The 25,734-nt window shown below is 45.8% G+C and overlaps 1 protein-coding gene across 6 annotated transcripts in view; it reads left to right on the plus strand.

Moving 5' to 3' along the window:
- LOC146009505 (uncharacterized) overlaps nucleotides 1-25,734 on the plus strand; it is a 225,369-nt gene that overhangs the window by 33,120 nt on the left and 166,515 nt on the right. For 4 of the 6 annotated variants that reach the window (XR_014444676.1, XM_083149943.1, XM_083149941.1 and 1 more), the window contains exon 3: nucleotides 17,548-17,617. The exons of the other annotated variants lie outside the window; for them this stretch is intronic. Coding sequence is in view for 3 of the 4 variants with exons in the window: in XM_083149943.1 (XP_083006069.1) it covers nucleotides 17,548-17,617 (70 nt within the window). In the remaining variant the exon portion in view is untranslated. The remainder of the gene's footprint in view (nucleotides 1-17,547; nucleotides 17,618-25,734) is intronic. 6 annotated transcript variants of the gene reach the window in all.

Consider the following 25,734-nt stretch of genomic DNA (forward strand, 5'->3'; position numbering starts at 1 on the left):
GTAATACACTGTATTGGGGCTATGCTGTCTATAGCTGGTAACGGTATGGCGCCCCTAGTGGTGAGTGTAGTGATAGTGGGCAGTGTGTTACTGGGTGTTGGGGGGGGGGATATAGGGTTGGGGGCAGTTACTGTAATACACTGTATTGGGGCTATGCTGTCTATAGTTGGTAACGGTATGGCACCCCTAGTGGTGAGTGTAGTGATAGTGGGCAGTGTGTTATTGGGTGTGGGAGGGGGGGATATAGGGTTGGGGGCAGTTACTGTAATACACTGTATTGGGGCTATGCTGTCTATAGCTGGTAACGGTATGGCGCCCCTAGTGGTGAGTGTAGTGATAGTGGGCAGTGTGTTATTGGGTGTGGGGGGGGGGGGATATAGGGTTGGGGGTAGTTACTGTAATACACTGTATTGGGGCTATGCTGTCTATAGTTGGTAACGGTATGGCGCCCCTAGTGGTGAGTGTAGTGATAGTGGGCAGTGTGTTATTGGGTGTGGGAGGGGGGGATATAGGGTTGGGGGCAGTTACTGTAATACACTGTATTGGGGCTATGCTGTCTATAGTTGGTAACCGTATGGCGCCCCTAGTGGTGAGTGTAGTGATAGTGGGCAGTGTGTTACTGGGTGTTGGGGGGGGGGGGGATATAGGGTTGGGGGCAGTTACTGTAATACACTGTATTGGGGCTATGTTGTCCATCAGTAGACACTCAGTTATGTAATTGATAAGCATATCCCCCTTCTGCAGCATTGGCCCTGTGGGTCCTGCAGGGGCCCTATGTACATACTTTATACTGTATAGACCTGCTTACCATGTTGTCACCAGTCTTGGAGGGACCTGCTGCTGATGCGGACCTCTTGGAGGTGAGAAGTCCTGCTCTGTTAATTAGCTAATTTTTGGGCCCCATCAGAGTAATTGGTATGTGGAGGAAGAAGAGGTCATGTTTCCGGAGAGGACAGAGTGTGAAGATGCTATTAGGATATAACACCTTGTCTCCTCATCTGACGCCTTGTGTTGTTCTCTCTGTATTGTAATGAGTAGGGAGACGCAGGCGGACCTGTGTCAGTACTTGCCTACGAGCAGTCTGACGGTTCATCCAGCCATCTGCATAAGATCAGAGAATGAAGCTGTGATTCCGCGGCCCCAGATCTGCGACAGAAGTGTGAGGCTCATTTCTAGCAATCAGACCACGAGAGAGACTCATTTCTCTCTCGTGTTCCAGGACCCAACTTGCCCGCTTCCGTCTCCTATTTGTGTATTGTGGCCGGCTCTCTTCTGAGACGGTAGACTTAATTATCAGTGAGGATAACGGAGGACAGGTGAGGAGGACTGGAGGCAGATGTACAATAGCAGAGGCTTTTTCTGTGATTCTAGAGGAGGATTCTCATTAGGAGGGAAGGAGACGCTGCAGTCTCTATCGCAGCCAGGCCTGTGTAATTACCTGTAACAGGTCAATGTATAATAATACAGGGGCACCACGAACCGTATAATGCATCCCTCATCTACCACTGTGCAGCATGAACATATATATATATATGTGTGTGTGTGTGTGTGTGTGTGTTACAAAACACAATCTCCAAAGTTAAAATTAGTGGTCGCTGTTGACACTTATGCGGGGTACACACCAGGACGACCCGCTCACGCGGAACGCACGACACGCTCACGATGTGCACGTGAGCGGGTTCCTATCCGATGTCGACCCGCACCCGGGTGTATGGCCTTTTCTAGATCCTACCTGCAGCAGGTAGGATCTGAAGAACGACCTACCGACCCGTGGGGCCGCGCATCCGATCGGTATCGGTTCACTCCAGGACAGAAAAGGGCCAAATCACCACACAATCTACATCCAATCGGTCGGAATTGGATCTAGATTGATGGGATCGGACCCTTGTCGTCCTGGTGCGCACCCAGCATTAGTTCCCTACTAGTTGGAACTAACAACAACTTTGCACACCTACAATAGTGCCATCAGCGCCCCATGCAAGAGATGGCCATAAAACAATTACGCTTATGGCTTCTTGTTTTTTGAAGAATATAGTTCTTTTATTTTCAGTCTTGATCAGTGCTGATTACGACTTTGAAAATAAAAGAACTATATTCTTCAAAAAACAAGAAGCCATAAGCGTATTCTCTATGGTATATTTTATTTTTTTAAATTGTTTTAATCGCCATCTCTTGCATGGGGCGCTGATGGCACTATTTATATACAGTTTGTTTGTGTGTATATATATATATATATATATATATATATATATATATATATATATTGTATCAGACACTGGAGACTGAGGAGCGTATTCCTTAGAGGTGTTATTAGACACGACACAATACAACATTTACGTTTGTATAGAAATATTCTTCATGTGATATTGTTTCAACACTGAGGCGCTAATAAAGGTCCAATCCCACGCCGTGAGATTTAAAGGTGTTGGAACCATTACCCCTGATGAAGTCACCCAGGTGACGAAACGCGTTGGGTCTGTTCCTATGTTTTTATGAAAAGGATTAAAAATCACCATGTCTGAGATACTGAATTTGGAATTATTTTAAATTAAAAAAAAATTGTTTTTTTAACAATAGTTGTGTTAGCGCACTTTACATTTTCATATATATATATATATATATATATATATATATATATATATATATATATATGATTTTTAGGAAGACATGACGTTCCTCAGATCTCTCTTCCTTCAAGTCCTGATGGCCGTGGAGTAACTACCAAGTTCCTGGCCACAACATGGTCCTGTGTCTCTACTGCAGGTCTTGTAGGGAAGGATGTGCTGAAGCTGATCTGCCATCCATAGAACAGGTGTTACTGTGTGTCCCCAGGTGAGCTAGGCCACAGTTATACCTAGCGTTTGTCTTGTTGTCACAGTATCTATTCCCCAGAGTATAATCACCTGCGCCACCATTTTTCATGCATTAGACTCTCCCTGGCATAGGGGCCCATTTATCAAGTAACATTTGCGGCTAAATCCCCGAAAACACCCGTTTTCGGGGGTTAACCGCAAATATTATGTATTACTGAAATGTATTAAAGGGGGACTGCTGCGATCCTCCCTGCAGCGCCGCCGGACGCATCCCCCATAGGGTTCCATGAGGGATGCGAAGCTACCCGATGTATTAACATCCCAGATGTATGCCGTTTCTGCCGCTGTAGGAGGTGACATAGCCTTGGCCGCTCCCAGATGTGAGACAGTTTCTGGCGCTGTAGAAAATTATATCACTTTGGTCGCTCCCTGATGTACGCAGTTTCTGGCACTGTAGGAGGTGACATCACTTTGGCCGCTCCCTGATGTGAGCCAGTTTCTGGCGCTGTAGAAAATTATATCACTTTGGCCGCTCCCTGATGTACGCAGTTTCTGGCACTGTAGGAGGTGACATCACTTTGGCCGCTCCCTGATGTGAGCCAGTTTCCGGCGCTGTAGGAGGTGACAGCACCTTGGCTGCTTCCAGATGTGGGACATTCTCTGGCGCTGTAGGAAATTACATCACCATGATTGCTCCCTGATGTGAGCCAGTTTCTGTCGCTGTAGGAGGTGAAGGCACCTTGGCCGCTCCCTGATGTGAGCCAATTTTTGGCGCTGTAGGAGATGACAGCACCTTGGCCGCTCCCTGATGTAGGACATTCTCTGGCACTGTAGGAAATTACATCACCTTGGTTGCTCCCAGATGTGAGACAGTCTCTGGCGCTGTAGGAGGTGACATAGCCTTGGTCGCTCCCTGATGTGAGCCAGTTTCTGGCGGTATAGGAGGTGACATCACCTTGGCCGCTCCCAGATGTGAGTCAGTTTCTGGCGGTATAGGAGGTGACATCACCTTGGCCGCTCCCAGATGTGAGCCAGTTTCTGGCGCTGTAGGAGGTGACAGCACACTGGCCGCTCCCTGATGTGAGCCAGTTTCTGGCGGTGTAGGAGGTGACATCACCTTGGCCTCTCCCAGATGTGAGAAAGTTTCTGGCGCTGTAGGAAATTATATCACTTTGGTCGCTCCCTGATGTACGCAGTTTCTGGCACTAGCCGCTCCCTGGTGTAAGACAGTCTCTGGTGCTGTAGGAAATGACATCACCTTGGTTGCTCCCAGATGTGAGACAGTTTCTGGCGCTGTAGGAGATGACAGGACCGTGGCCGCTCCCTGATGTTAGCCAGTTTCTGGCGCTTGTAGGAGGTGACATCACCTTGGCCTCTCCAAGATGTGAGCCAGTTTCTGGCGGTGTAGGAGGGGACAGCACCTTGGTTGCTCCAAGATGTGAGACAGTCTCTGGCGCTGTAGGAGGTGACATAGCCTTGGTCGCTCCCTGGTGTGAGACAGTTTCTGGCCCTGTAGGAGGTGACAGGACCATAGCTGCTCCCTGATGTTAGCCAGTTTCTGGCGCTTGTAGGAGGTGACATCACCTTGGCCTCTCCCAGATGTGAGACAGTCTCTGGCTCTGTAGGAAATTACATCACATTGGTTGCTCCCAGATGTTAGACAGTCTCTGGCGCTGTAGGAGGTGACATCACCTTGTCCGCTACCAGATCTGAGACAGTCTCTGGCGCTGTAGGAAATGACATCACCTTGGTTGCTCCAAGATGTGAGAGTCTCTGGCTCTGTAGGAGGTGACATAGCCTTGGTCGCTCCCTGGTGTGAGACAGTTTCTGGCCCTGTAGGAGGTGACATCACCTTGGGCGCTCCCAGATGTGAGCCAGTTTCTAGCGGTGTAGGAGGGGACATCACCTTGGCTGCTCCCAGATGTGAGACAGTTTCTGGCGGTATAGGAGGGGACATCACCTTGGCCGCTCCAAGATGTGAGACAGTTTCTAGCTGTGTAGGAGGTGACATCACCTTGGCCGCTCCCAGATGTGAAACAGTTTCTAGCTGTGTAGGAGGTGACATAGCCTTGGTCGCTCCCTGGTGTGAAGACAGTTTCTGGCCCTGTAGGAGGTGACATCACCTTGGGCGCTCCCAGATGTGAGCCAGTTTCTAGCGGTGTAGGAGGGGACATCACCTTGGCTGCTCCCAGATGTGAGACAGTTTCTGGCTGCGTAGGAGGGGACATCACCTTGGCCGCTCCCAGGTGTAAGACAGTTTCTGGCGCTTTAGGAGGTGACATCACCTTGGCCGCTCCCAGATGTGAGACAGTTTCTAGCTGTGTAGGAGGGGACATCACCTTGGCCGTGAGCCAAGTGTGAGCCAGTTTCTGGCACTGTAGGAGGTGACATCACCTTGGCCGCTCCCAGATGTGAGACAGTCTCTGACGCTGTAGGAGGTGACATCACCTTGGCCGCTCCCTGATGTGAGCCAGTTTCTGGTGCTTTAGGATGTGACATCACCTTGGCCGCTCCCAGATTGGAGACAGTTTCTGGCGGTGTAGGAGGTGACATCACCAGGTGTGAGACAGTATATAAAGACTCTTGTTTTGCTGTAAAGAACCTTATTTTAGGTATTTTCAGTTTTATGGCTTAAATATGCATGAGTGGGAGGGGCAAACAGAAGCCACTGTCTCCTCCCACTTTCACAGACCCCCTCCCAGGAGAAGGGAAAAACTATGTTTGTGTATGTAAAAGTAAATGACCATGCTACACTGTATTCCTTTCATGTGTGTAAGTCATCAGCCATGTTACTGTGCCCAGCACCTCCCACACAGACTGGCGTGGTAAGGATTGCCTGGTATTTCCTGGTTGGCGCACCCTCCCGGAGGGCAGGATGATGTTACATTGTCAGTGATGTGCCTGGTATTATGTCTCATCTGCCTGTCAGCGTTCTATGCTGTAACTATTACCCATGTTCCCCAGGTGCCTGTGACGGTGGTGGCCTTGGTCCCTGCATGTGGGCCGGGGCGAGCTCAGCCCCCTCCCCGGGTGCAGCCCGTCTGTCGGAGGAGGACTTGGCAGAGCTCTGTGCAGCACAACACACTAATTACAGCTAAACTTGCTGTAAATATCATATTTTCTCCAACTGTATTTATCTAATGAATACATGGTGGGACCGTGCTCCCGAGGGGCTGATTTGTCAGCTCTCCCTGCAGCAGATGTTACCTTTTGTTTTTGTGTTTCAACAAACTGAAGATTTTTTATTCATTACTCTATGTTTGCAGACACGCTAATCGTGGATTTGTACATATGTCTGTGTATAAGTCTAAGAGGGGTCTGTGTGTGATATGAGAGGGTCTGTGTGTGATATAAGAGGGGTCTGTCTGTGATATAAGAGGGGTCTGTGTATGATATAAGAGGGGTCTGTGTATGATATAAGAGGGGTCTGTGTGTGATATAAGTGGGGTCTGTGTGTGATATGAGAGGGTCTGTGTGTGATATAAGAGGGGTCTGTGTGTGATATAAGAGGGGTCTGTGTGTGATATAAGAGGGTCTGTGTGTGATATGAGAGGGTCTGTGTGTGATATAAGAGGGGTCTGTGTGTGATATGAGAGGGTCTGTGTGTGATATAAGAGGGGTCTGTGTGTGATATAAGAGGGTCTGTGTGTGATTATAAGAGGGTCTGTGTGTGATTATAAGAGGGGTCTGTGTGTGATTATAAGAGGGGTCTGCGTGTGATATAAGAGGGGTCTGTGTGATATAAGAGGGGTCTGTGTGTGATTATAAGAGGGGTCTGTGTGTGATATGAGAGGGTCTGTGTGTGATTATAAGAGGGGTCTGTGTATGATATAAGAGGGGTCTGCGTGTGATATGAGAGGGGTCTGTGTGTGATATGAGAGGGTCTGTGTGTGATATGAGAGGGTCTGTGTGTGATATAAGAGGGGTCTGTGTGTGATATGAGAGGGTCTGTGTGTGATTATAAGAGGGGTCTGTGTGTGATTATAAGAGGGGTCTGTGTGTGATTATAAGAGGGGTCTGTGTGTGATTATAAGAGGGGTCTGTGTGTGATATGAGAGGGTCTGTGTGTGATATAAGAGGGTCTGTGTGTGATATAAGAGGGGTCTGTGTATGATATAAGAGGGGTCTGCGTGTGATATAAGAGGGGTCTGTGTGTGATATGAGAGGGTCTGTGTGTGATATAAGAGGGGTCTGTGTGTGATATGAGATTGTCTGTGTGTGATATAAGAGGGTCTGTGTGTGATATAAGAGGGGTCTGTGTGTGATATAAGAGGGGTCTGTGTGTGATATAAGAGGGGTCTGTGTGTGATATGAGAGGGTCTGTGTGTGATATAAGAGGGGTCTTCTTGTGATATAAGAGGGGTCTGTGTGTGATATAAGAGGGGTCTGTGTGTGATATAAGAGGGGTCTGTGTGTGATATAAGAGGGGTCTGTGTGTGATATAAGAGAAGTCTGTCTGTGATATAAGAGGGGTCTGTGTATGATATAAGAGGGGTCTGCGTGTGATATGAGAGGGTCTGTGTGTGATATAAGAGGGTCTGTGTGTGATATAAGAGGGGTCTGTGTGTGATATGAGAGGGTCTGTGTGTGATATAAGAGGGGTCTGTGTGTGATATAAGAGGGGTCTGTGTGTGATATAAGAGGGGTCTGTGTGTGATATGAGAGGGTCTGTGTGTGATATAAGAGGGGTCTTCTTGTGATATAAGAGGGGTCTGTGTGTGATATAAGAGGGATCTTCTTGTGATATAAGAGGGGTCTGTGTGTGATATAAGAGGGGTCTGTGTGTGATATAAGAGGGGTCTGTGTGTGATATAAGAGGGGTCTGTGTGTGATATAAGAGGGGTCTGTGTGTGATATAAGATAAGTCTGTCTGTGATATAAGAGGGGTCTGTGTATGATATAAGAGGGGTCTGCGTGTGATATGAGAGGGTCTGTGTGTGATATAAGAGGGTCTGTGTGTGATATAAGAGGGGTCTGTGTGTGATATGAGAGGGTCTGTGTGTGATATAAGAGGGGTCTGTGTGTGATATAAGAGGGGTCTGTGTGTGATATAAGAGGGGTCTGTGTGTGATATGAGAGGGTCTGTGTGTGATATAAGAGGGGTCTTCTTGTGATATAAGAGGGGTCTGTGTGTGATATAAGAGGGGTCTTCTTGTGATATAAGAGGGGTCTGTGTGTGATATAAGAGGGGTCTGTGTGTGATATAAGAGGGGTCTGTGTGTGATATGAGAGGGTCTGTGTGTGATATAAGAGGGGTCTTCTTGTGATATAAGAGGGGTCTGTGTGTGATATAAGAGGGGTCTGTGTGTGATATAAGAGGGGTCTGTGTGTGATATAAGAGGGGTCTGTGTGTGATATGAGAGGGTCTGTGTGTGATATAAGAGGGGTCTGTGTGTGATATAAGAGGGGTCTGTGTGTGATATAAGAGGGGTCTGTGTGCATACCTCCCAACTGTCACGATTTTAGAGGGACAGTCCCGATTTTCGGGTCCTGTCCCGCTGTCCCACCCGCGGCAGGCATTGTCCCGCTGCGGGGGGGGGGGGGGGGGTGGCAGTTGGGAGACCCCCCAATCTAGTAGAATAGACGCTGTGCGTCTATTCGCGTATGAAAATGAGGTAGCGGCTAATTAGCATAAGCCGCGCCCTCATTTGCATACACCCCACCCCCTTTTCGGGGCGCGAGTGTCCCTATTTCTTCAGGTCAAAAGTTGGGAGGTATGTGTGTGTGATATAAGAGGGGTCTGTGTGTGATATGAGAGGGTCTGTGTGTGATATAAGAGGGGTCTGTGTGTGATATAAGAGGGGTCTGTGTGTGATATAAGAGGGGTCTGTGTGTGATATAAGAGGGGTCTGTGTGTGATATAAGAGGGGTCTGTGTGTGATATAAGAGGGGTCTGTGTGTGATATGAGAGGGTCTGTGTGTGATATGAGAGGGTCTGTGTGTGATATAAGAGGGGTCTGTGTGTGACATAAGAGGGGTCTGTGTGTGACATAAGAGGGGTCTGTGTGTGATATGAGAGGGTCTGTGTGTGACATAAGAGGGATCTGTGTGATATAAGATGGGTCTGTGTGTGATATAAGAGGGGTCTGTGTGACATAAGAGGGGTCTGTGTGTGATATAAGAGGGGTCTGTGTGTGATATAAGAGGGGTCTGTGTGTGATATAAGAGGGATCTGTGTGTGATATAAGAGGGGTCTGTGTGTGATATAAGAGGGGTCTGTGTGTGATATAAGAGGGGTCTGTGTGTGATATAAGAGGGGTCTGTGTGTGATATAAGAGGGGTCTGTGTGTGATATAAGAGGGGTCTGCGTGTGATATAAGAGGGGTCTGCGTGTGATATAAGAGGGGTCTGCGTATGATATAAGAGGGGTCTGCGTGTGATATGAGAGGGGTCTGCGTGTGATATGAGAGGGGTCTGCGTGTGATATAAGAGGGGTCTGCGTGTGATATAAGAGGGGTCTGCGTGTGATATAAGAGGGGTCTGCGTGTGATATAAGAGGGGTCTGCGTGTGATATGAGAGGGGTCTGCGTGTGATATGAGAGGGGTCTGCGTGTGATATAAGAGGGGTCTGCGTGTGATATAAGAGGGGTCTGTGTGTGATATAAGAGGGTCTGTGTGTGATATAAGAGGGGTCTGTGTGTGATATGAGAGGGTCTGTGTGTGATATAAGAGGGGTCTGTGTGTGATATAAGAGGGGTCTGTGTGTGATATAAGAGGGGTCTGTGTGTGATATAAGAGGGGTCTGTGTGTGATATAAGAGGGGTCTGTGTGTGATATAAGAGGGGTCTGTGTGTGATATGAGAGGGTCTGTGTGTGATATGAGAGGGTCTGTGTGTGATATAAGAGGGGTCTGTGTGTGACATAAGAGGGGTCTGTGTGTGACATAAGAGGGGTCTGTGTGTGATATGAGAGGGTCTGTGTGTGACATAAGAGGGATCTGTGTGATATAAGATGGGTCTGTGTGTGATATAAGAGGGGTCTGTGTGACATAAGAGGGGTCTGTGTGTGATATAAGAAGGGTCTGTGTGTGATATGAGAGGGTCTGTGTGTGATATAAGAGGGGTCTGTGTGTGACATAAGAGGGGTCTGTGTGTGACATAAGAGGGGTCTGTGTGTGATATGAGAGGGTCTGTGTGTGACATAAGAGGGATCTGTGTGATATAAGATGGGTCTGTGTGTGATATAAGAGGGGTCTGTGTGACATAAGAGGGGTCTGTGTGTGATATAAGAGGGGTCTGTGTGTGATATAAGAGGGGTCTGTGTGTGATATAAGAGGGATCTGTGTGTGATATAAGAGGGGTCTGTGTGTGATATAAGAGGGGTCTGTGTGTGATATAAGAGGGGGTCTGTGTGTGATATAAGAGGGGTCTGTGTGTGATATAAGAGGGGTCTGTGTGTGATATAAGAGGGGTCTGTGTGTGATATGAGAGGGTCTGTGTGTGATATAAGAGGGGTCTGCGTGTGATATAAGAGGGGTCTGCGTGTGATATAAGAGGGGTCTGCGTATGATATAAGAGGGGTCTGCGTGTGATATGAGAGGGGTCTGCGTGTGATATGAGAGGGGTCTGCGTGTGATATAAGAGGGGTCTGCGTGTGATATAAGAGGGGTCTGCGTGTGATATAAGAGGGGTCTGCGTGTGATATAAGCGGGGTCTGCGTGTGATATAAGCGGGGTCTGCGTGTGATATAAGAGGGGTCTGCGTGTTATATAAGAGGGGTCTGCGTGTGATATAAGAGGGATCTGCGTGTGATATAAGAGGGGTCTGTTTGTGATATAAGAGGGGTCTGTGTGTGACATAAGAGGGGTCTGTGTGTGACATAAGAGGGGTCTGTGTGTGACATAAGAGGGGTCTGTGTGTGATATAAGAGGGGGTCTGTGTGTGATATAAGAGGGGTCTGTGTGTGATATAAGAGGGGTCTGTGTGTGACATAAGAGGGATCTGCGTGTGATATAAGAGGGGTCTGTGTGTGATATGAGAGGGTCTGTGTGTGATATGAGAGGGGTCTGTTTGTGATATAAGAGGGGTCTGTGTGTGATATAAGAAGGATCTGTGTATAAGTATAAGAGGGGTCTGTGTGTGATATAAGAGGGGTTTGCGGGTGATATAAGAGGAGTCTGCGTGTGATATAAGAGGGGTCTGTGTGTGATATAAGAGGGGTCTGTGTGTGATATAAGAGGGGTCTGTGTGTGATATGAGAGGGATCTGTGTGTGATATAAGAGGGGTCTGTGTGTGATATAAGAGGGGTCTGTGTGTGATATAAGGGGTCTGCGTGTGATATAAGAGGGATCTGTGTGTGACATAAGAGGGGTCTGCGTGTGATATAAGAGGGGTCTGTCTGTGATAAGAGGGGTCTGTGTGTGATATAAGAGGGATCTGTGTGTGATATAAGAGGGATCTGTGTGTGATATAAGAGGGGTCTGCGTGTGATATAAGAGGGGTCTGCGTGTGATATAAGAGGGGTCTGTCTGTGATAAGAGGGGTCTGTCTGTGATAAGAGGGGTCTGTCTGTGATAAGAGGGGTCTGTGTGTGATATAAGAGGGGTCTGTGTGTGATATAAGAGGGGTCTGTCTGTGATAAGAGGGGTCTGCGTGTGATATAAGAGGGATCTGCGTGTGATATAAGAGGGGTCTGTCTGATAAGAGGGGTCTGTGTGTGATATAAGAGGGGTCTGCGTGTGATATAAGAGGGGTCTGCGTGTGATATAAGAGGGGTCTGCGTGTGATATAAGAGGGGTCTGTCTGTGATAAAAGGGGTCTGCGTATGATATAAAAGGGGTCTGCGTGTGATATAAGAGGGGTCTGCGTGTGATATAAGAGGGGTCTGTGTGTGATATAAGAGGGGTCTGTGTGTGATATAAGAGGGGTTTGTGTATAAGTCTAAGAGGGGTCTGCGTGTGATATAAGAGGGGTCTGTGTGTGATATAAGAGGGGTCTGTGTGTGATATAAGAGGGGGTCTGTGTGTAATATAAGAGGGGTCTGTGTATTATATAAGAGGGGTCTGTGTGTGATATAAGAGGGGTCTGTGTGTGATATAAGAGGGGTCAGTGTGTGATATAAGAGGGGTCAGTGTGTGATATAAGAGGGATCTGTGTGTGATATAAGAGGGGTCTGTGTGTGACATAAGAGGGGTCTGTGTATAAGTCTAAGAGGGGTCTGCTTGTGGTATAAGAGGGTCTGTGTGTGATATAAGAGGGGTCTGTGTGTGATATAAGAGGGGTCTGTGTGTGATATAAGAGGGGTCTGTGTGTGATATAAGAGGGGGTCTGTGTGTGATATAAGAGGGGTCTGTGTGTGATATAAGAGGGGTCTGTGTATAAGTCTAAGAGGGGTCTGCTTGTGATATAAGAGGGGTCTGCTTGTGGTATAAGAGGGTCTGTGTGTGATATAAGAGGGGTCTGTGTGTAATGAGGGACCGGTGTTGTATAAGAGACACAATTAAAAGTTAGACATGGAAACAGTATGTGTCCATGCAAATGAATTATTTCTCTTTGGCTGCACTCGCCATGCGTAGATCACAGTGTCTTATAATGCATGTCTAACTTTTGTCAGAATCAGGATCAGCTTTATTGGCCAGGTATACTTGCGTATACTAGGAATTTGGGTACTTGGATCCGTACTACTTATGGTTTCTACGCTCGGCAAACTATCTAAAATAAAGTCACTTAACTCCATGCCAACGTGGATAGTTCATACCCCCACTATCCACGTTGGCATGGAGTTGATTTTAGATAGCACGGCGAGCGTAGCGAGCCACCGAGCCTGCAGCATGGGCGAGCGAAGCGGGCCCCGCAGGGGGACTCTGACGCACGGTGCCATGTTGGCGCTGTGAAACTACACAAGTACCAGAATATGTTTTCGGTTTGGTGTGCAGCAGCCAGGTGGGTAACAAGTAAACAGCATACAGTATAAACAGGTGGGGGAACATGTACAGTCATACAGACAGTTATTCAGAGGGGACACTGTGTTAGATTATGTGCAAAGGGTTATGGCGCGACTAGATAGTGAGGTGTTCATGAGTCAACAGGTGAACCGCTTTAGGCTCCTGGTGGGATTAGCCCTGTGGCATCTGCCTGATGGCAGCAGGTTAAACCAGCCATGGCCAAGAAGTAGTTTGTCCTTTACTATCTTCGTTGCCCGCTTTTTTGCTCTGGACAGGTACAGGTCCTGGACAGAGGGAAGGTCCGTCCCGATTATCTTCCCCACAGTTCTGACTACCTTTTGGAGTCTGCATTTTCTCTCTCGCTGGCGGAGCCGCACCAGATCAGTATTGAGGAGCACAGTACAGAGTCCACAATCGCGGAGTAGAAGATGAGCAGAAACTTCTGTGGGATGTTGAACTTCCTCAGTTGCCTAAGGAAGAATTGCCTCTGCTTCACTTTTCCAACAATAGTATTAGTGTTGGGCCCCCCATTTAAGGTCCCTCTCAACGGTTTTGAGTGGGTTGAGCTCTAGGTGGTTGCTGCTGCACCAATGGGCCAATCGGTCCACTTCTTGTCTGTAGGCCGATTCGTCCCGTTCTTGGTAAGGCCAATGATGGTAGTGTCATTGGCGAATTTGATTATCTTTACTGATTGCGCCTCTGAGGTGCAGTCATTGGTGTACAGGGAGAAGAGCAGGGGTGAGAGTACACAGCCCTGGGAGGCTCCTGTGCTGATGGACCGCACTTGGGAGGTGAATTTCCCCACTTTCTCAACTTGTTTTCTATCAGTCAGAAAGTCACCAATCCAAGAACACGTAGCTTCAGAGACTCGTAGGCGTAGTAGTTTGGGGTGGAGGATGTTGGGGATGATTGTGTTGAATGCCGAGCTGAAGTCGACAAACAGGACCCTTGCATAGGTACCAAGCATATCCATGTGCTGCAGAATGTAGTGCAGGCCCAGGTTGACTGCATCCTCAACGCATCGATTAGATCGGTAGGTGAACTGGAGGGGGTCTAGCTGGTGGCCAGTCACAGCCTTCAGGTGGTTCAGTACCATGTGCTCAAATGTTTTCATGATCAAAGACATCAGAGCTATCGGCCGGTAGTCGTTCAGATTTGTAATAGTGGATATCTTGGGGACTGGAACAATAGTGGAACTTTTGGGGCAGGAGGGAACCTTGTGTAGCTCCAGTGATTTGTTGAAGATCCTGATGAATATGGGAGCAAGTTGACCCGCGCATACTCTCAGGGCAGATGGTGACACCCCATCAGGAGCTGGTGCTTTCCTTTGTTTGACCCTCTTGAACATCTCCTCCACCTCTACTTGGGTGACCTGGAGTGACATGTCTAACTAATGCTGTATGCCTCCTCCTTGGCTTGGCGGAGTTTCCTGAGCTGGCTACTGAACCATAGCACATTATGGCACACACCGTGTGCCATAATATGTATTGGGCATCACAATGTGTGCCATAATGAGTACTGGGCATCACGGTGTGTGCCATAATGTGCACTGAGCATCACGGTGTGTGCCATAATGTGCACTGGGCATCATGGTGTGTGCCATAATGTGTACTGGGCATCATGGTGTGTGCCACAATGTGTACTGAACATCACGGTGTGTGCCATAATGTGTCCTGGGCATCACAGTGTGTGCCATAATTTGTACTGGGCATAACGGTGTGTGCTATAATGTGTACTGGGCATAATGGTGTGTGCTAAATTGTGTTCTGGGCATAACGGGGTGTCCTATAATGTGTTCTGGGCATAATGGGGTGTGCGATCATGTGTACTGGGCATAATGGGGTGTGCCATAATGTGTACTGGGCATTACGTTGTGTGTGCCATAATGTGTACTGGGCATAACAGTGTGTGCTATAATGTGTACTGGGCATAACGGTGTTTGCCATAATGTGTACTGGGCATTACGGTGTGTGCTATCATGTGTATTGGACATTACGGTGTGGCTGTAATGTGTACTGGGCATAACCGTGTGCGATCATGTGTATTGGGCATAACCATGTGTGCTATCATGTGTATTGGGCATTACGGTGTGTAATGTGAATTGGTACTATTATGTGGCCACACCACTTCCTCCAAAAAACTATGCCCTAAATTTTTGGTGCGCACTGTCCCTGTTTTCAGAATGATGTATTTATGTATCTTTATGCGAGTGGGCCAATTTATACTCTTCCCCCTCCCCAGACCCACAGTAAGGAACGCCCATATCTATGTTTGCTTACCTGAAAAAAATAGGCTTGGGCCTGCCCTCGGTTCAGGGTATATGCCAGGTGAAGGAGAGGAGGCTTCTGTATGTGCTAGACATATGTCAATGTCTAACTAATACATGTCTAAGTTTTGTCAATGTCTAACTAATGCATGTCGGTACTTATGTATTATCTGGACTCCCATGTTAAATGCAACTCATTTTTTCATACCCCTACTATCCAACTACACATGGAGTTGATTTTATATAGTGTGGCGAGCCCCGCGAGGGGACGCGGTCTCATAAGAAAAACGGGAGCCCAGATATTCCATAAGTACCTGCATGTCTAACTTTTGTTAATGTCTAACTGATGCATGTATAACATATGTCAATGTCTAACTAATACATGTCTAAGTTTTGTCAATGTCTAACTAATGCATGTCTATCTTTTGTTAATGTCTTACTAATGCATGTCTGTTTTGTCAATGTCTAACTAATACATGTCTAACTTTTTCCAATTTCTAACTAATGCATGTCTAACTTTGTCAATGTCTAACTTTTGTTAATGGTTCCCAAACTGTGTGCCTAGGCACCGGAGTATGCTTTGAGATACTTACAGGGATGCCTTAGGTTCATGGTCCAAGAATAATTCAAATAATTTTTGGTCAACGTAATAGGCAAAACCAGCGCGTGCGACCATCAATCATAACATGTGGATAAATAGAAGCAAATACATTTCCTTTCCACATAACTGACCAGTTGTCTGATTAGACATTGGCCCTTATTCAGATCTGAGCTCAGTACAAATTTGTTCTTAAAATGGGCAAACCCATGTGCACTGCAGGTGGGGCAGATGTAACGTGCAGAGAGAGTTAGATTTGGGTGAGTTATTTTGTTTCTGTGCAGGGTAAATACTGGCTGCATTAGTTTTACAATTTAGATTTCAATTTCAACACACCTGACCCAAATTTAACTCTCTCTGCACCTGTTACATCTGCCCCACCTGCAGTGCAGCATGGTTTTGCCCATTTTAGGAACAAATTTGTACTGCAATCAGATCTGAATAAGGGCCATTGGCTGTTAGCCGTCTGGAACCTGTATAATGAGATCATGAGCAATCATTTTCTTGCACATATTTAGTGCCAGTTACATGTTACTTCCCCAATAGTGCCAGTTACATGTTACTTCCCCAATAGTGCCAGTTACATACAGTATGTAGCCTGTAGGTTTTTAGCAAAAAATAAAAAAATAAAATGACATTTTGGAGATGATGGTTTTTGGAATAATTTGGATAACGAATATTTGGATAAGGGATACTCAACCTGTAATAGGTTCTATGTATACAGTAATAAAAGGGAACAAACATATTACAAAAATATCTAAAAGCGCTCAATAGTTATAAATAAACAGAATTATTACATTTATTAAAACAACCAGAAATAAGTGGAATATAGATATATCTAATTATGGCCATGTGATGTATCTTAACGAGGACTTTAATTGCCTTTATATGTGGAACAGTGTCCTTAATGTAAATTGGTAGCAAGGAAATGCAGAACATTCCTATTGCATAGGTAGAGACAAATACAATCCTCCTGAAAGCACTAAAGCTGCCCATACACGCCCCAATGCGGGCGTGCGTTGTGGGCTTAAACAGCACGGATCACATCACATTGCATTGCCTGTGCATGCGTTGTGCATGCAATGCGATGTGATGAGAACTAAGTACAAGAAGTGTGTGCAAGCAGATCCTTTTTGTACTGTGCGATGAGGTGCCGCGAGAGCGCGCAACTCATCGCACACATCGGGTCAGCACTATAGCAGCGTGCATGGGCTGCTTAAGATCTCACCACATAATTGCCCTTCAGTGAGTGGGGTTATGTATGGATTGGCAGCCCTGCACAGCACTGACAGCATGGCTTCCATTACATGGCTACTCACCTGGCAGTTGTATGTAATTCTGGGGGACCTCACCATGGCTGTGAGCCGGCAGAGTGCTACACCTCTCTATGAATGGTCAGTCATGGAGGGAGGGTGCTAGTGGTGTGAAGAGTCTGCATAGATAATGTCCACTCCAAGGTATGGATCAAATAAGAGTTATCAATTAAAGCACCTGTTTCTCTGCTATGTATTATGTATTATCAGAAGGTATGTGGTTCACACCTGTGCAGGTATTTCACTAGTCCAGTGACCGATTGCAGCACGGTGTGAATCAGTGAGGATCGGACCTTTCAAGTATATTTAAAGAACAGCAAATTTACACACGATAAACATACAAACAATACAACAAATATGCACACAAATAGCTCTCAGATGGTGTCCATACTATAGGAGTGATGAACCCCATGCAGAGTACCTAAAACAAGGCAAATATCACCTTGTAATACTCCAATATAATGGCAGCTGGATATGATTTTAGAAAGCCAAATAATGCAGGAATACTGGATCGGAGATCCCTGCTGCGGTCCCCCTTTGATACATTTGGGGGATACTAAACTAAACGGATGTTTTCGGGGATTTAACCGCAAATATTGCTTGATAAATGCGGCCCTTAGCCTGGAACAACTGTGATCTAATGCCTTTCTTCTTATTATTCATCTCATTACAGGTATTTAAACTGTACATGCTATTGCCAGCATTGAGTCACCATCACTGCCTTGCATACTGCATTATTATAGGTAATTGTGCAATTGTATTAAGAATGAAAGTGAGTTAGAATGTATAAGAGGCTGGGATGGTATGTAACCTCTTACCATTTATTTTTTTTATAAATAGTTTTTATTGACAGAAAAAAGGTTGTTTCACACATTAATATAACTTACACTTTACATTATTTTGCATATATATATATATATATATATATATATATATATATATATATACATTCTAACCATTTGTTTATCTAGTTTTATTGCTAGTGGGAGAGGGGCTCTGGCTGGGTGGGGTCTCAATCAATTAACTTAGAAACAGCTTTTAGTATTTATTGAGAATACCAGGCTGACCACAGCCTGACTGACCATTGAAAGCTGACTATTGATATTTTGTTAGATTTTAAAGTAGGAAGATTTTTAAGTAGGGAGAAAACAGTTACATAGCTTAAAGCCCGGACTTAAAGTGCCCATACACTAGTAAGATTTATCTTCAGCTCTCGCTGGTTGGAATAAAAACATGGTTATGGATGATGACAGTTTGTCAGTTTTCCAGCATTTCCAAGCAAATGGTCAACTTTCATTTTCTCTCATCCATAACCATGTTTTTGTTCCAACCAGCCACATCTGAAGATAAATCTGCATGTGTATGGTCACCTTTAGCCTGGACTTAAACTGGACAAAAACTGCCAACCAACTTCAAATATTGGTATCAAAGTGACTCAGAAAGACAGAAAAAACAGCAACTCAGAAAACCAAGGGACTGCTTTGAGTGAGCTCACTTCATACTCACATACTACTCCTGGCTATCTGACTATTCATTCATAATATCACCATTTCTGCAACTGCTAAAACTTTGAATATCACTGTTAATGCTGTATTTGCACTGTCTGTTTTGAAAATGCCCAGCTGTACCTCTAATGACTTCACCTCTCCTGCTCTTCCATTGATAGTAGGTGTCCCCCAACATTTTATTCTTGCCCCTCTTCTTCTCTATCTCTACATGTCCTCTCTATGGGCCTTATTCTGGTTGGTGCGTATATTTCCGAATACTTTCGGATGGCGTTTTTTAGCCGTCTGCGCATGCGTGGGGAACGCTATCCGCATGTGCCACGCATGGTCACCGTATTTGTACTCACTAATACCGTACAGAAATGTGCACCGCAATCACTCGGGAAATATGGGCGTATTATGGGCGTCATTCGGAACTACACAGGGGCGTACTTTCAAAGTGGGCTAAACTGGGCGGAAACATGGGCGGACACGGGGGAGTGCACTTATTTTGGTAGGCGTGCATTCGGACAGCACACCGAATGCACGCGAACAAAAAGGCTAGAAATATGCGGTGTCCATAAGCAAGTATTGCTTTGAGGACACCACTCGTTCATGCGCTAGGCAATCGGAACGCCTAATCAGTACAACCAATGTCAGCTGAACACAATACAATCCACTCCTTTACTCATTAATTACACGCTTCTCACTGCTTCAAATGGAACCATTGCAGCTTCAATGGACCATTACTAAACACACACATATATGCTGCACTTTTCACACACTTTTACACTGCAAATAATGGACACAACTTACTATTAATAATAGAAATAGACATGTCACTTCTACATGTATCAATTAAACCACACATTTGGGGGCAAAAAAAAAAAACATTTATTACAAGAACTTATTAAATAAAATGGAAACCGTAACAAATTAAAAGGTACCATGGCAGGAATATAAAAAAATAATATATAATAAATACATGAATTTGTGACATACATAGCCACAGCAGAATCATTAGGAAAACATCAGGTGGCTTCACAACAAAAGTATAGCACCAACACTTCAAGTACAGCAGACAGTAATTGTAGCCGAAAGAGGCCAACAGGGGAACCAAACATGACATTCGAAACGAGGGCAAATGTGGGTACCCTCTGCACGGGATTGGACACAGGAAGCTGACACACACAGCTCAATGAAAGATTTGGAAACACATAAGGGTGGAGATTAATGCGGACACAAGTTCATTTGCGGGCACGTTTGGCCCTGGTAGGCTCCTTGCCACGTGCAGCAGCTCTTCGGCCACGGCCACGTTCGGATGGTGGCCCAGGTGGAGCAGATGCTGGTGAGGGGGGGGGATGCTGTTCCCCCTCTGGCAGCAGGGAGTGCTGATGGTGGGAATGCACCAGAAACGGATGACATTAGGACCCTATTGCTGGCAACTAGCTCCACCATAAGCTCATTATGGTGGAGGAGGAGGTCATTTTGCCAGCACCTGCAGGCTTGCAGCCATGGCCTGATGGGCATCAGCCATAGCCTGCAGGCTTCCAGCTATTGTCTGCTGGGTGCTGACCAAACCCTGCATGACCTCCTCGGTCCTACGCATCCGCTCTGATGCCAAGTCTCCCTGCTGCTGAATATGGGCAAGCACCTGCACCCACCTGTCGTATTCGGCCTCGGCCGGTGGCTGCTGCTGCTACACGTGCCTGGCACTGGTGGCAGGTGGCACAGACTCCTCAACCTCAAGAGATTCTGGACCAAGCGGTGGGGATGCTGGTGAAAGAGAAAATTACAATTACAACACATTCCATGCAAAATTAGGACCAACTACTTATGGCATGGCAAATAATTACCTTCAAGAAAAGCAGCAAATACTTCCGCTGGGGCCTCGCTATCGATGGTGCTCACCCCCCGGACCTCCTCTACTGCAATGCAGCACTCTGCCATCTCCTCCAGGGGGGTGAGCTTCAGGCGGCCTGGCATGGGGCCAGCCCCAGAGGTGTGGCTGTGTTCCCACCGCTTGGTCAATTTCTTCTTGAGGTTGGTTTTGAAGTCGTGCCACCTGCAATCAAAGTTTACATATTAATACATGTCATTCCTCATGTTTGCTGTAGCACCCATTGCAATCTGCAACAGATTACAACATGTGCTTCATTACACACAACTTACATTCTATTAAAATATAAAACCAACCGAGCTTCCGGTTCCGGCTTCATGCGGTGAGCAGCTCCTCCGTGAAGCTCCCGGAGAAACCCATCCATCTCCGCATTTAACGGCTGTCAGCAGCCTCCAAACACCGACATCTCGTCTACCCAGTACCCAGAGCCGCAGATGGAACACTTTGCAGCCCCGGCAACGCCGTCTAAAGCCCCGACGCTGAGACAGGAGAAACGCCGCGCTGAGCCAAACATGGCGCCCGACACCAATACGTCACCCTCCTCGCCAGCATCAAAAAAGGCAGCAGCCGCATCTCCTCGAGGGGAAACCCCACAGGTACGCAGAACCTCTGACTCACCCCTCACATACAGTGACATGGTGGACGCTATTAAATCCACTGTGGGACCCCTGCTATCCCAGGCTGTGGCAGACATCTCCACACAGCTCCAGCAGCTCACTAACAGAGTTACTGACTCTGAGCACCATATTAGTGGCCTCTCACATGATATGGCGCAGACACAGACAGACATAATAAGGCTGCAGAAAGAAAACCACCAATTATGGAATAAGTTAGACAGCATTGAAAATAGGTCCCGCAGGAATAATATCAGGGTTGTGGGAATCCCTGAGTCTGTGAAGGACCAGGAGCTGCTAACCTTTGCTAAAATCTCACTCCCTATGATTTTGGGCATTGCGGACCAATGCACCGACATTGTTATAGAAAGGATCCACAGAATAGGACCGTTGAAATCACATGATACTCGCCCTAGGGTGGTGATTTTCAGGTGCATGAATTACTTGCACAAACAAGCAATATGGACAGCGTCCAGGAAAATTCGCCCCCTTATGTGGGAAAACAACAAGATTTTGTTGTTTCAAGACTTTTCTGTCGAGCTCACCAGGGCCAGGAAAACTTTCTCGCCTATCTGCTCTGACCTAGTGAAAAATAAAAAAAAGTTTGCCCTCCTGTATCCTGCGAAATTACGCATATATGAAGGAGATAAATTCTATGACTTCAATGATGCTCGTGACGCAGAGGCTTTTCTGAAAGAACGTGAAGCAGCTGATACAGGAGACATTACAGATCCTTAAAGTTCCCCTAAGATATCACATCTCGACGTGAGACAGTTTATCCCGATACTGGTTCTTATCCCACATGGTCGTCAAGACTTGAATGATTCAGGCTTTATCCTGAAAACCAGTTAACCTACATACATGTGATTTAAAAATCTGTTTAGTAATGTCAATTTCCACAGCTAGTGGGCATACTATTGAATATTTGATGGTTAAATTTACTTGTGTTTTTTTTTTTCTTGTTGTTAGCATAATTACCCCCCGACTATACTATACCAACCGCCTTCTCTCCAAGACGGACGAGATCATCTCCGGCATCATATCTCATATCTGATAATATTAACATGGGTTTACTCCGGAGCCCACGCCCCCTAGATATTAACCGCACTAGTTTGTAAAATTTTCTATTGACAAACACTCACTCCTACCCCCCCCCCCCTGAGACTTCGATCTCTGCACAACCCCCCCATCAGCTCATTGCTGCCGGCAGTATTATGGAGGCTACAGCCTCCGTCCCCGCCTCAACTTGTTATCTCCCCCTGAAGCTCAAGCTACTAATATTCATCCCCCCCCTCCCTAAGGCTAGGATGACTACGCTACGTTTCCCCACTCCCCCCTTTCCTAGTCCACTCGGACTGTTAGTACTAGCTACTCAGGAGTACGGCCTCTCATGTATATGTAGAAAATCACCTTCTTTGCAAATAATTTACTACCATCACCCGAAATGGGCTCCATAGATTATCACATTGGATCCCTCAATGTAGGAGGGTTCCACTCACCTGCTAAGAGACGTAAGATCCTGCAATACCTACAAAAGCAGAGAATGGAGATTGTTTGCCTCCAGGAAACACATCTAACCCACGCAGAAACCCTTAAGCTTAACCTTTTTGGCTGGACAGTCCTTGCAGCCGCTCCCTATAATTCAAAAGCAAGAGGAGTTGCCATTATTGCAAGAAAATCCTTACAACTATCTCCCACAGACATCTTCTCTGACCCAGAGGGTAGAATTGTCATGGTATCCATAGAACTCTCCAAACAAATCTTCAAAATTTGCAGTGTCTACGCTCCAAATGTCTATAAAAAGACATTTTTCAAACAAGTGTTAACACTGCTTCTCCCCCATGTTAATGACAATTTAATCGTATGCGGAGATTTCAATTTGATTTCGTCTGTTTACCTTGATCGCTCCCAACCCCCCAATAGAGCCATCACCCTCCCTACCTTGGGAATACCCGCCCTGGCTGCCCAGCTCCAGGCAGTGGACATATGGAGAACATTACACCCCACAGAGAAAGAGTACACGTGCCTTTCGGCAGCTCATGCAACTCTTTCAAGAATTGACTACATCTTGCTGTCCTCACACCTCCTCCCTAAAATATCGCACTCCGACATCGAAACAATAGCCTTATCCGATCACGCACTTGTCTGGATGGTTATAGCCACACAACCAACTACCCCAGTCACTAATAAGTTATGGCGATTTCCGACGCAGCTTTCTGCTTCCTCTCCCTTTCGTTCTAAATTAATTGACGCCTGGCTGTCATATAAGAAAGATAACCTGGAGCACTCAGAAGCAAATCCTACCTTATTCTGGCAGACTGCTAAAACTGTCTTACGAGGGGATATAATATCATATACCGCTTCCTTGCACAAATCTCAGTCCTCCTCATACATTAGTACTCAACAAACACTAACCGATGCATACACTCTCTACAAGTCAAACCCATCCACCGAAAACAAATTATCTTACCTCTCAGCTAAAACCGAATTTGATGAACTAGTGCAAAATATGAGTAACAAACACTTGTTTGCAGTTGACTATCGCTACCACAAGTTTGGTAACAAAACTGGTAAGCTACTCACAAACTTACTCAGAGGCACACGCCCACCCATGATTGTTCATCCCTTACAAACCCCAGACGGATCACTTACCAATGACCCTAAACACATCTCACAAATTATGTCCTCTTTCTATCAGACTCTCTACTCAACTCCCTCCTCTAGCCACACGGAGAACATACCAGCCCCTAGCCCTGAGACCGAATCCCTCTTACATCCTGTCAATGAAGATCCAAATAGACCGCCAATAGCCTCAAACCCAGTCGAAGAAACTTACGACCACATCTTCCCTCACATTTCCTCATTGAGCGCCTTGGCTCTGACTGCACCTATATCTAATAAAGAAATAACACAAGCTATACGTCAGATGAAGCTTTTCAAAGCACCGGGCCCAGATGGTTACACAGTAGAATTTTACAAGATACTGCTCCCCCACATAACAGACAGCCTAGTTGCTGCATACAATCAGATGCTTAATACTCAACTTTTTCCCCTCTATTTTAATTCGGCCATAATCAAATTAATACCTAAACCAGGAAGGGACTTATCTTCACCCAGCTCTTACCGCCCAATATCTCTATTAAATTTAGACTATAAGATACTTACCAAGATACTATCTGAACGCCTAAAGCATATTCTCCCCTCCATTATTCACCCCGATCAGACAGGGTTCATCACTAACCGACACTCAGTAGTAAACGTTCGCAAGGTCCTCTCAGTAATCCAACACATATCCACATTAGCAACATCCGACAACTATGCTATCTTAGCATTAGACGCAGAAAAAGCGTTCGACATGATTCTCTGGCCCCATCTCTACAAAACTTTAGAAAAATTTGGATTCCCTCCCAAATTTATATCCCTCATAACAGCTATGTACACAAACTCCTCATCCCAAGTATACTGCAATGGTCATATGTCAATGCCTTTCCCGATTTCCAGAGGTACAAGGCAAGGGTGCCCACTATCACCCCTTCTCTTCGCCATAGCGATTGAGCCGCTAGCAATAGCGATACGCAAGCACCCTCAGATATATGGAATTGCAATAAAAAACTCGACTTTAAAAGTATCACTCTTTGCAGACGACATGCTGCTTTTCATAAAAGACCCAATCTCTAGTATTCCGGTATTAATGGATTTAATCCACAAATTTGGCAGAGCTTCAGGTTATAAAATCAATATCGATAAGTCCGAACTTCTACCTCTCACAACACTCCCTGACCAGTTTCATAGCTCCCCTATTATTGCATCTTTTAAAATAGTCTCCGAAAAAATTAAATACTTGGGCATAAATATTCCTCCAAAATTGTCAGAGCTCTACAAACTAAATTTCACCCCAGTGCTAGCAAAATTAAACAACTCTGTCACCAATTGGCTCCCATTACCATTATCAATATTAGGCCGTATAGCAGTAGTGAAAACCATCCTATTCCCCAAAATCTTCTATATCATTCAGATGCTTCCGATCACCCTAACCAGAGCAGATCTCACATACTTTGACAAAATAATAACGAGATTCATTTGGTCTGGCAAACGTCCTAGATTCTCCCTTTCAAAATTACAATTGTCTAGAGTAAATGGAGGAATGCAGGTTCCTAATCTTGAACAATACACATTATCAGTCTTCTTTAGATATATAAGCGACTGGCTCCTTAACGAATCAACATATACATCTTCCCAACTAGACCAAGACTTATTTCACCCATATTCCCCAGCGGGACTGCTGCATTCTGACACTAAAGTAATACCCACAAACTTACGCAATAACATCATGTTTCATGACACCTATTCTGTATGGCAAACTTTGAATAAAAAGCTCCATAGAGATCATCACAGCTCTCCATATGTCCCTGTCTGGGGCAACCCGGCCTTCCCCCCTTCCCTATCCAACCATGACTTCTACACCTGGAAAGAAAAGGGTCTCACTAACATATCCAAAGTTTTTGATCCTGGGGGACGGATATATCCATTCTCTGCTCTTCAGGAAAAATATGCTCTTATGCCTCAACAATTTTATATGTATTTACAGTTCAGACATTATGCTTTGTCTCTTAACAAGTCATGCACTGTTACGAATTCTCCCGATATTTTAAATGCACTGTTGAGATCAATATCTCTTGCACCCTACCACACAAAGCAGCTCTACTCTCAACTGAGCCAACTCAACTCCCGCAAATTATGGACGGTAATAGCTACTCCATGGAAAGAATGTATTCCCAACATAGAAGATATGGATCATCTTTTAAAAGCTTACAATAAAGCATACAAATATCTCCATTCAGCATATCTACAAGAAGTCCACT

This window comes from Crinia signifera, chromosome 6, assembly GCF_055691185.1.
Source record: "Crinia signifera chromosome 6, ASM5569118v1, whole genome shotgun sequence".
Classification (NCBI taxonomy): domain Eukaryota; kingdom Metazoa; phylum Chordata; class Amphibia; order Anura; family Myobatrachidae; genus Crinia; species Crinia signifera.